This window comes from Phaseolus vulgaris, chromosome 7 (genome assembly GCF_000499845.2).
Source record: "Phaseolus vulgaris cultivar G19833 chromosome 7, P. vulgaris v2.0, whole genome shotgun sequence".
Taxonomy (NCBI): Eukaryota; Viridiplantae; Streptophyta; class Magnoliopsida; order Fabales; family Fabaceae; genus Phaseolus; species Phaseolus vulgaris.
In genome coordinates, this window is record NC_023753.2 from 11,966,029 (window position 1) to 11,979,017 (window position 12,989).

Here is a 12,989-nt window from a genome sequence, read left to right on the forward strand (position 1 = left end):
ATAAAAGTTGTTATAAAAAAAAACCACCCCAATATTTACACCCTACTTCGAGATGTAGGTAGTTTGAACAAAGGGATGTCACAAATATTGTAAGAGGCCTGAACAAAGATTTTCCTATGTCCTTGCCTAGCAACCGCCTTCTAAATTAGAACCACTTTGTTCTCTTTTAAACAACCCGAAGGTATAAAGAAACATTCAGAGGCCTATGAAATTCTTGAAGTTCCAAAAAACTCCAAGAAAAGACACCCTTGACCCTACAGTAACACCGCTAGTAGCACTCACACGCTTTTCTTTATAAAAATATGGACTTTACCACAAAGTAGATCTGGCAACATAAAAAAAAGGTGGCAACTTTTGTTGTGTGCAATGCCTTGACACCATTGCCAGCAACACGTGCACTCTTTTCTTCGTAAAAATCTTAACTTTACCACAAATTAGATTTGGCTACGCAAAAAAAGTGGCAACTTTTGTTGTGTGCAATGTCTTGACACCACCCCTGGCAGCACCCGCACACGTTTCTTTATAAAAATCTTGACTTGACCACATATTAGGTATGGCTACACAAAAAAAGTGGTAACTTTTGTTGTGTGAAATGCCTTGACACCACCGCTAGCAACACCAAACACGTTTCTTTATATAAATATTGACTTTACCACAAATTAGATCTGGCTACATGAAAAAGGACAACTTTTGTTGTATGCAATGCCTTGACACCACTGTCAACAACACCCACACATGTTTCTTGATATGAATCTTGACTTTACCACAAATTGTGATAAAAATCTTGACTTTACCACAAATTATAACTAACTACATGAAAAAGGTGACAACTTTTTTTGTGTACAATAGAATTTCCAAGAAGAAATTTTTCATTGAAGAACAATTTTTTTATTAACAATTTTAATTATTAAGTAAGTATAAGAAATAACATTATAATTAATAATTTTTTAGATTATTCTGTCAATGAAATTTTAATTATCAAGTAAATTTGAAACTTATCATGACTAATAATTTTAAAAATGATTATGTGAATAAAAATGTTAGCTATTAAAAAAAGTACAAAACTTAAACATGGATCATAAATTCAATATGATAATCAATAATTTTCAAAATCATTAAATGGATCAAAATTTTAATTATCAAGTGAATATGAGAGTAACATTATTATCCATAATTTTTAAAATTATTATGAAAATTTTAGTTATCTAGGTTGGGAAAGTCGAACAAGCTCGAGATTGAAAGTTTCTTGTAGCATTACATTGTAGCTAGCATTAAAAGGTCTATATGTGTCAAACTTGTTTATGCACCTTCTCTTGAAGCTCTGGCTAGAGGAGGAAAAGCAATTTGACCTTTAACTCGTTTTCTGGCTTCTGAGCTCTCTTCAATGTTGATGTATCTAGCCGCTTATTCTCGGAGGGTATCCATGTTGGTCGGAGGATCGACGCACAAAGAGTCTAAGAAAGAGCTTGGTCAAAAACCTAATTTCATATAATGCATTACAACACAATGCAAGTTGGGGATGTTCATGGATGCTTTGACAAACGTAGTCAATATATTATCGTGATGGCTTGGTGTCCCCTTTGAATGACATTTTGAAGAGACATGAAATATGTTACAATGAATTTGCAATCTTGTAAACCAAGTTGTAAACCTGTTCTAGAAGGTCTCAAAAAAGTCGATCGAGAGGGTAGGTAACAAGTACTACCATTTGAGAGTTATTCCTTTCAAGGTTGTTGGGAATAACTGACAATGTATGCGAAGATATTTGGAAAAAATTTTGGCTTGACTGAAATAAGCCTTGACGTGAGCTACCGGGTCCAAGGACCCATCATATTTTTCAAAGTTTGGCCACCGCCATGTCTCTAGTAACTAGACCTGCATTACCTCGAGGGTAAAATGATGAAAATGCGCTAATTCTTGCATGTGTCCCACCCTTAGAGGGAGGTGGTAGTGCTTTGAAAGACAATTGTTGTGGGCACAACCAAACTTCTAAAGTGTGTGATCAAACTCGGGTTCCCAGTTGTAAGGCATAAACTATCCTCGCTAATATGATGTAATTTGGAACTAAAGGAACTAGTGGAACGCTTGCAACCGATCTTCCTTGTATACTCGACAATGCTCTATTGTCGTCGTCATCCGGTTTTGAAGGAAATGTAGGACGAGACTTAACTTCCTACTTTGTGCAGTGTCGTACAGACGACTCTGAGTGATGGGTTGTTCTGTCATGTTGGAGCGAGGTGATTTGTTGGTGAAGAGATCATATTTCATTATGATGTTGCTTCTTAAGAGACTAAATTTCGTCTTGATGTTGGTTCCTCACCAATTCTATGTCCTTTTGTATGTCAGTGATAACTTGATGAACGACTGGTTTGTTCCTTTGGAGGACATTGCCAATGTGGGTATTGAGGAATTCTATAGCGGATGGGTCCATCTTCATGTAAGATGTTGATGTAGTTGTTTGGCTTATGGTGTATACCATAAAAGTTGTGGTATTGGAAGAGTTTTACCAGGGTCTCAAGGTGGACGCTAAAGGTTCTTATCAAGAATTAGTTGGAGTTGTCCAAAGTGGATGCCCGAGTTGTGTAATTGAACCAACTTTTTCATTGATTTAGTGATTGAAATCAAGTGATGGTCCACTTTCAGGAGGCTCTTTGATGCTAAGTCAATAAGAGTTCTAAAGTATAAATGATTGTAATGAGTAAAAATAGTGAAAATTATATATATATATATATATATAACTTGTGTCAGTAACTACCACCGTTATCAGATATTAAATAAGTTCACTAAGGAACATAAATGAATTACTTTCGTTTTAACAAAATAAACAACAACTACAAGAGGTTAATCCATATTAATATGAATAAGTATTAAGTGCTTCATATTTTTCAGTACAAAATCATACAAACATGAACTAATTATTAATCTATTTTGTTACAAAGGACCTACACGTCCCATCCTGATTTAGCGGCCTAATGATGAGTCTGATAAAATTGGACCATACTTACTTTTTTTTTGCCACTTGAAGAAAAACTTAAATGTTAGGGTGTGTTTGTTTCCATTGAGAATTTGAGTTATTCGTTGTTTCTTTACTCTGATTTTGAAAAACAAAGTCAAATTTATGGGGTTTTTTATTCCACAATTTAGGAAGGAGGGAGAATTTTGTGTGTTTGTTTCAAGAGTTTTGAGGGTGGGGGAATGGACGGGGGAGAGGGTGGATGATTTTTTTCATTTGTGGGGATTGATGTATGATTATTGTATTTTGCCAAAATATCTTTGTGCATGCATATTATTACAATATATAAATTAAATATTATATAAATTTATTTATTATTTATAATTTCAAAAATATTTAATTATTCTATTAATAACAACATATAATTATAAATAATAAAAATAATAAAATAAAAATAAATAAATTATAATATCAACAATATATATAATTATATAAAGTAATAAATGAATATAATAATAAATATTATTTTCATAAATTTTAATGTATTTAATAAATTTATTTCAATTTAACACAAAAATATTTTCTATTATATTTTTATTAAAAAATATAAATAATTATGAATATTATATATTAAAAACATTTAATTAATTTCAATTTACACACAAAAAATCATAATTCATTATTTAAATATTTTTTAATAACAAGGATAAATTTGTAAACTTACAATAAATCATCCTCACAAATCCATTCTATCACCCTTGAATCCAAACAATCTCACATATCATCACAGATCCTTTTTAATCCTCACAAATTCACTCTTTCCCCTCTTCAATCCAAAGACAACCTTAATTATGAAAGTTTTATTCTTCGTCTTTTAAAAGAAGTTGAAGCAATTGACATTTCCCCCCTCTCAAGCACGAATTGTCTTAGAAGGTGTGTTTCTTCATAAAATAATAATTATAAAATGGACTTTCTTCTTGAATTTTCTCTAAGTGTAATGCCATATAATGAATACGTTCATAAATTATTTGTGGTCTTTATTTCACTTGGTCGTAATACCTTAAGCTACCTAATAAGCATATACTTAAATAATTAGATAACCAGTTCTTAGAATTTAAATTATTTCGAATACTAATGATTTATGCTGGAAACAAGCATAGGTTAGTAAAGACAAAAAACAAAATATAAATATGTAAAAAATGAAGTCTGCAAGTGGTCAATGAAAATAATAACAAAAAATTACAGTATACAAAATAAACTGAATACAAGGAAAATCAAAACTGTGCATAATACGAATTCTTCATGTTTCGAAATTATAGTCTGTATTTTAGTAAAAAAATGAGTTGCATTACGTCATAGTTTTCGAAATGAAAGGGTGTTTCTTGCTGCGTGTTGCGTGCAAAATGGGAGAGACATTGAGTTTTGTCAACGTACGTTTAAGAGAGCATGTTTCTTGATATATAAATATTTTTTAATTGACTAAGTTAATCTCCTCCATTATTATATTTTTTAAACAAATAACTTCATACGGATTATAAATAAATAAAATCTTATATTTATCAGAAGAAGTATAATAATTTAGTAAAGAACAATACTAAATAGTACTCTTTTTTTTTTTTTTTTTTTCATTTTCTCCGTTTTATAACAATCTTCTTATGATCTTATACAGTATTAATTATTAAGTGTCTTGATTTTTTCAATTTACTAGTAATTATTTTCAAATATTTTGAGAAAAATGAATGAAATATATATAATTTTTTTGGTAGGAAATAAAATATACAAATTAATAATATAAATGCCAAACATAAAATAAAGTAAATATTTAGTCGTTAAGGAACAAGAAACATGTTATCTTTTATATAAAATTAAATTTTGTATAAAGTTGAAAATAGTCAAAGGAATATGTTTAAAAATATATATACTTTTTTTATTTAATCTGGATCACATCAATTCTTTTTTCTTTTAATTTTAGTTCGACTTAATTTAATTAGAGAAGTTTTCAAAATTCAATATGATTTCATTTTAAATTCCAATGATAAAATAGTTATCAATTCTTGATGAAAACATTTTGAGTCCATAAAATATATTTTGTTTGATTACATTTTTAAACTTGAATCATGCATGAGTTAGAACAATAGTTACTTAAAAGTATATTTAATTAACTCTTAAAAGTATATTTAATTAACTCTATTTTCCATAAATATATAAAAATTATGGGTCACATAATACATTTATGAGAATTAAAGTTATGAATATGAGTCACACCATAAATTTACTTTAAATTATGGTGGATCAATCTTTTAAATTTTCCAAACTTGTATTTATTTTAATAAAACAGTTTTTCAATTTTGATTTATTTAACTTTTAATTTTAGTTAGCTGGGTCTCTCCATTGGAATGACCACGACAAAGACTTTTGAAATCAACTGAATGTGTGTTTGTTAGATGCCACCCAACCACCAAGTTTCTTCTTTGTGGAATTCGTGTTCATCATCTCTTTCAATCTATACGATAAGCTTTGTAATTTATATGTTTTATTTCAACAATATTTCGTAAAATTTCAAACACTACTTTTGAAATTACAAAGATGTCGCGATACTACTTTATGACTTTAAATTATTTTCAGAAAAAGTTAATGTGTCAGTCTGTATAATTTTAGATTATTAAAAATGGATTTGATTTTTTATATTTTGTTGTTCAAAGTCTTGAAAATTATAGAAATAGATACAAATGATTTGAGAATATATAGTTGGGATAACGAATGCCAGTTCTCAGTTTTTGACACAACCATCCACTTGGTTGCATGCGGTGTCCCAGAAGAGGGTACAACGTTTGATGTTGCAGAGGTGCACAAACATGGCATGGTTGAGAGGCTTCAGAGAACTGAGGCCTATGCTTCACTTGCTGCTGCCACTTACCATCCATTGGATTGCTGAGGAGATGACAGTTTCTGTTCTTGTTGATGTCACAACCTCTGCTTTGTGCCCTGGAGACTCAACTTGCTCCAAAGCTATTTATATCAACGGGCTTCAACAAACGGTACCAATATCATCTTCATCATGCATCATGCATCATCCCTTGCTCTTTCTGCTTTTTCTTCTGTGTTCTTTTGGGTTGGTGGGGAATTGAACGGATGGGAGTTCCGAGGCCTTGGAATCATGCAATTGAAGAAAATTGGTATGCCATTAAAGTTTGCAAGGTTATCTTGCTGAAATGTTAGTGAGTGGCAATTTGTCTGATGAAGCATTACATAGTTTTATCCCAAGTTTGTGAGAAATGTATGCTGAAATTGTCACCAATCATGAGGTCTCATCACAACCCTATATTTATTGCCATCTTTCTTTGTTGAGCAGAACTGTGACATCTGCTTCACATTTTGACTGTGGCAGATTCGCCTACTTCCTCTATCTATACTCTTGTTTTACCAATAATTTGGTCCGTTTCATTTGACAGATTCTTTATTTTCCCTATACATCGTGCCCTTCTTGACACATTTGCTGTGTGTGTGAGGGGGAAATATAATGGGGAGGTATAATTTCATTTTTAATGGAGTTTTAGATTTAATGATGTAGTTTTTTCTGCAGATTGTTGGAGTTTTCAAGATGGTGGTACTTCCACTTTTGGGTCAGCTTTCAGATGAGCATGGTCGCAAACCCTTGCTCCTTTTTACCATCTCCACGTCTATATTTCCCTTTGGTATGTTCTTTGGCATCCAATGCATTAAGACTTTGAAAATTTACCGCCTCATTATAAAATAATCGGCAAAACCTTTTAGTTTCCTTGTTAAAGAAGTCCTTTATTATGCTCTGCTTTCAATCTCCTTTTGTAGTGTGTTCATAAAATTGATACCAAATTGAACTGACGGGGCTTATTAGAGATTACGTTATATGCTTTGCTTATGTTTAGTCTGTCGAAGTATTGAAAATTATTTGTTATTTTGTATGGTTCTAGAACTTCGTGTATTCTATATTGTCAACTTAATGTTGATTTGTCCACAAATGATCTAATTACAATTTCACCAGTTCATATTCAAAAGACGTACATAAAAATATGTGAACTCAACATTTTGCTCAATCTAACATGTTCGTGATGTCAAGTTGTCCATAACAACATTGTTTACTTCAAACTAGAATTTCAGTAATTGACAGAAAAATTAAATTGAGAGGAAAGTGAATGTTATAAAGGGTGGAGGCCGTAGCACATGAGTTGGTGGATAGAGATGAGGCTTTGAGACAATTGAAGCATCATTTGTTGCTTGCTCAACAGCAGATGAAAAAGTATGCTGATAATAAAAAGGTCTCTTACATTTGAAGTTAGAGAGTGGGTGTTCATTAAATTAAGGCCTAATCGACAACAAACAGTAGCCCAAATAATTATCAAAAGTTGGCCCCAAGGTTCTTTGGCCCGTTCCCCATAATTGGCAAGGTTGGAGTTGTGTCTTACAAGCTACAGTTACCTGATGCAACCAAAATTCATCCTGTGTTTCATATTTCCCAAATAAAGAAAGTTGTGAGAGATTATGATGTAGAATCATCCTTACCATTCGAGTTGGAAGATGAGTTAGACGAGATTGAAGAGCCTGAGGCGATTTTAGCTGCCAGAGTTAGTCACCAGGGCAGGAGCTTAGAGGATACAACTTGGAAAGATGAAGCTCTATTGCCTGATATTAGCCTTAAGGACAAGGTTGTTGTGTCGGGAGGCAATGACAGGACTTCTAGGCATCAACAAGATGCTTATGGGTCTAATATACTTGAGAAAACTGAAAGACTCATAATATGACAGATCTACATTTGGATAAAGAGAGTGGGGCCCAGTAGTGGAGACAATGAGAGTTGGTTAGTGAAGGGGTGAGGTGGCATTAGGGACGTGTAGTGAGGAGTCAGTATTTTGGGGAGAGAGGAGAGTATGGAGAATCAGGTTGGATTATTGTTAAAAATTTGTTAGGAGATTATTCTTATCTCTGGAAGGAATCTTAGATTCTATTTCTTTTCCTTACTTGCAGAGCCACTAAGCTCACTGAGTTTTCGAATTACTAATTGTTGGAGAACTAGATATTAGAGCCTTTCATTGCATATAAATGGGTGCAAACCTCAACCCTATGAGCCGGTTTTATGGGGTTGAGTTAGGCTTAAAGTCCACTTCGTAATATGGTATCAGAGCCATTTTTGAGCCTATCCTAGCGAGTATTTGTTGGGTCCCACGCATGAGCTACTGTCACTCTCGGCGTGAGGGGTGTGTTGGAGAGATTAGAGCCTTTCATTGTATATAAATGGGTGCAAACCTCAACCCTATGAGCCGGTTTTATGGGATTGAGCTGGAAGGTGAAAGATATTAATTAAATGAATATATGTTCTCAACAAGTTGTTTCAAACTTCGGACACATAATTACATCTTGAATAAGAAAAGGAATGTCATTAAACACCAATCTTACATTACCTAAGAGACCTCTTCAGAAAATGCATATAAACTTGTGATGATTTCTCTACTTCCATGTCAGTTTGTTTGTTTATGGATTTTTAATTACTGTCTTCACTGTATATGCTTAATGCAGCTTTACTTGTCTGGCGTCAGTCCGAGGAATTTGTCTATGCCTACTATGTGCTTCGCACAATTTCAAACATAATCAGTCAAGGCAGTATTTTTTGCATTTCTGTTGCATATGTGGTGAGATTTTTTCTTAACTAATTATAAACATAATACTGTAAACGAATTTTATTTGCACCCTGTATACTTTCTCTGTCAGGCAGATGTTGTTAACGAAAGCAAAAGGGCAGCAGTATTTAGTTGGATTAGTGGTCTCCTTTCTGCTTCACATGTTCTAGGGGATTTACTGGCTCGGTTTCTTCCTGAAAAGTACATTTTTGCTGTATGTCTGTGTTGTCAATGTTCAGATCATTCACAAATTTTCCATACTTGTCCTTTTGGAATGAATCTGATTTACAGTTCAACGTTTCAGGTTTCAATAGTACTGTTGATCGTTTGTCCGGTTTATATGAAATTCTTCCTTGTTGAATCCATGATACTGGCTCCGAAAAATGATCGAGAGTCAGGTTGCTGGGCTAAAATTGTTAATGTTCCCCAACAAAGATTCAAATCTATGAGAAGAGCTGCGGAGATAGTAATTTTCAGGTTACCTTTCTTTTTGGATGATAAGCATTATTTCTTTATTGTTACATTTAATTATGTATAGTTTTCTTTTGTGATGTATATATATATATATATATATATATATATATATATATATATAAGCATGAATAGTAAATACTGTGGTGTATTTCAATTTTCAGTCCCACTTTAAGGGGCATGGCTCTTGTCTCCTTCTTTTATGAGTTGGGAATGTCAGGCATAAGCAGTGTTTTGCTGGTATGTTTCAATCCCCAATGTATTGCCAAGCTATTTTATTTATTATTTTGAAGTCCTTATGCTGAGTCCTGGTCATCTTGACACTGTTAGAGATTTCCAAGCCATGATGAACCTTCTTCTCTTAGGTTAACTATTTTTGGGTAGTAGGTTTTTTTACTCAAGAAAACAAAAAATAGGGTATTTTTTACCAAGTTGTTAAGAGAGTGATTAATGACAATTCTATACTTTCAACTTAAACTATAGTTTGAGAGCAAGGTTTAATGTGTCAGTGATTTATGCACATTTCAAGACCAAAAAGATTTTAAGCAAGGGAGTTTGTTCCAGATTTTCCTAATAACCTAAGATTTTGGGATATTGAAAATTCCTTGACAGATAGTGTCTCAAGTACACTTTGCTTACCTTGCATGTGTCAAACTAACATAATTTTACCTTCAGCTTTGTCATTGAGACCGTGTCAATTATTTTCTACTAATAACTGCGTTGTTTTGCTTCTTATGTATATTTCTATTGATCAATCAATTACCTTTCTTTTTGGAGTGTCACCATGGTCTACTTGTTTGCAGGAAACTACAAAGGGTAGCAGATCACATATTGAACAATATATATTGATTAAAATGATGCATTCTATTATTTCAATTCTTAACTTTAGTGCTTGTATATAATTAACAAATTTCTTTTTTCTGACTCAATAGTTTGACAGTCTCACAATTCCTGTGCAGTACTATTTGAAAGCTGTTTTTGGTTTTAACAAAAATCAGTTCTCAGAACTTCTTATGATGGTGGGAATCGGTTCAATCTTCTCTCAGGTATAATATTTCCCAAATGTTTTTCTTCTTTTAATTCCCCCGTACTAAAATTGTACTTTTATCTGTTCAATGATATTCTGCTTGTCTAAAATTGTTTAAGTCAGTGATATTCAATCAGCCTTCTATGAGTGTTTTATAAGCTGATTATGCAAGAGTGCTGATTTTTTTAAGAGCTTACCCTCAGTTGGCTTCCAGATGTTGTTGCTTCCAATACTCAATCCATTGGTTGGAGAAAAAGTTATACTCTGCTCTGCCTTGCTTGCATCAATAGCATATGTAATTTATCTCGTGTTCCTTTGCTTTTCCCTTGCTTCCTGAAAGCAAACTTGCAGATACCATTGTGCTATTCATATTTTATTTCTGTGTAGGCTTGGCTCTATGGATTAGCATGGGCACCTTGGGTACGTAAAATTGGCATCTTTCTATGTGTTGTCTTAGCTTCACTGTTTATTTCATCACTCTTGCACTTCAACTTTATCACCTTATCTACAGTAAGCTTCTTAAATAACTTGGATAAAAAAAGTTATAACTGGGGTCTAGCTTGTGTCCGGTATTTGTTGCAGTATCATACAAATTCACACCACATACATGTCTGGCTAAAACTCTTACTATTTGCAGTTCCTTATTGTCTGTAATACTAAGAAATTAATGCATCAATGCAGGTACCATACTTAAGCGCCTCTTTTGGTATCATCTATGTCCTTGTGAAACCTGCTGTGAGTGGTTGATCTAGTTTCCTCATGTTTGACAAAATTATTCTCATTTTTATTTTACAATCAACTCTATGATCCTGGAATGGCAAATAATTTCTTGTTGTGCAGACTTATGCTATTATTTCAAATGCTACAAGCTCAACCAATCAGGTTTGCTCTCCCTTTCATGCATCCAACTAGTATTGAAATATTCATGAAAGCACAGCCATGCTGGAAATCAATCAACTAAAGCAAAATCTTCCCACTGATGTGTCATCTCCTGCTAAATTCTCTGTGAACGTAATTAGATCTAAAATTAGAAAAACAGTCATAAACTTGTTTTAGCGAACAATGGAAATAATCCCATTTTCACTTAGACATTGTAGCATCTACTAATCCTTTTTTGCCAACTGTGATAGATGAACTTTTCAAGCTAGAGGCAACACTGGTGGAGAGCAATAGTATTCCCATCATATAAAATGTTTATAAAAATATGTTCTTTGAAGATATGATTTTTAACACATTTTATATGATCTTCCTTCTCAGATTTTATGCTCTGACTTCACTGCAGGGAAAAGCACAAACTTTTATTGCTGGGGCGCAATCTATATCTGATTTGTTATCACCTATTGCAATGAGTCCATTGACTTGTGAGTTGAATACTGTCTTTGGTAGATGCTTATTAGGCCATTTGACTACTCTCAATGCTCACAACATACATAAATATTGTTTCAGCATGGTTTTTATCTAGCAATGCTCCCTTTGAATGTAAAGGTTTTAGTATTGTATGTGCTTCCATATGCATGGTAAGCTCTCTAAATTCTGTCTTCTCTTCTCTTGAATTGTACTCTCTTTTCTCTTACTAACTTTGAAATCTTTCAATTTTTGCAGATAATCTCTCTTTGTCTTGCTTGCATCCTGAAGCCAGATAGTAATTGGAGTAATGACATAGAGGGGAGCACAGAAACCCCTCTTCTGAATGACAACTAAGTGATTTATCAATTGACACATGCTTTGGCCAGTCTTGTATCCAAGGCATCCTTGCCTCAATAATTTCTGTTCCAAATAGCTATAATTTTTCTTTATTTTTTCCTTTTAAGCTATGTTGATCTTTAACAACTCATATCATCATTGAAACTGTCATTTTTCCCATAATATAACTATATACAGTGGAACGAGTTTGTGAGATTTGAATGGTACTACATTTACAAAAAAAAATGGATCAACATTTATTTATGATGAAAAAACAATTCTGGAATATTTTGTGCTTTTCCAATTATAATAATATAATATTCTACTTGTGTAAAAAATTTAATATGCTACTTAACAAAGTAGATTTAAGTAGGATCTGAACTTTTCTTTATAGTTATAAGCAAAAACTATACTTTTACTTTCTATATTTATATTTCTATTTTTCAAAAATACTATTATTTAAACTTAATTAAATCCAATTGGATTTGAATACACCATTTTTGGCTAAATCTGAATTTTGATACATTTTTTCAAATAAAAATTGTATTTTTCTTAGATAAATTAGATTTTATGAATATTGTAATTTTATCCAATTGCTATTTGACCTTGATTTTTAAATTTTGACATAATATTTCAATGGTGATGATGGGTATTATCTCATGCAGTTTACTTTCATATTTATCTTTTACTTCAAATTTCCATATTCTAATGCACTGTTGTTAAATGTTTTTGCATTATTAATTAAAAATAATCTTATGCTTGAGTTTTAATTTTATACATTGTTAAATAGTTAAAAATTATTATTATTATTATTATTATTATTATTATTATTATTATTATATATATATCAACTTAATTATACTTAGTTATACGTATTATTATTATTTCAAATATTTTATAAATTTAATTTAAATTTAAAATACTTGTGCAATACATATAATATTACTAGTATATTAATTGCATATTTAGAATTTTTTTTATATAGAAATTTATACTTACCGTCTTAAAATCTTCTTAAATAAAAGTAATATATTACAAAATAAATTATGTTGAGAAGAAAATACTTACATTGTGTGTTTGGGGTCCCGACTTTATTAATAATTGTTTCCTACTATAATAATCTTTATCAATATAATATCATGACTGAAAAAATAACACTTATATTTTTCTAATTTTTAAATAAAAACAATTTTTTTTTGTTTTT

The 12,989-nt window shown here is 31.8% G+C and overlaps 1 protein-coding gene across 1 annotated transcript; it reads left to right on the forward strand.

The window, feature by feature from the left end:
- The first annotated feature begins 5,351 nt into the window (after positions 1–5,351).
- On the forward strand, positions 5,352–12,001 carry LOC137828579 (uncharacterized). Its single transcript, XM_068635210.1, has 14 exons — positions 5,352–5,991; positions 6,537–6,648; positions 8,504–8,616; positions 8,696–8,818; positions 8,909–9,081; positions 9,240–9,315; positions 10,035–10,121; positions 10,317–10,397; positions 10,490–10,522; positions 10,784–10,837; positions 10,943–10,984; positions 11,385–11,463; positions 11,549–11,619; positions 11,705–12,001. The coding sequence occupies exons 1-14, from the start codon at positions 5,788–5,790 to the stop codon at positions 11,801–11,803; spliced, it is 1,347 nt and encodes a 448-aa protein (XP_068491311.1). The 5' UTR covers positions 5,352–5,787; the 3' UTR covers positions 11,804–12,001.
- Positions 12,002–12,989: the final 988 nt, after the last annotated feature.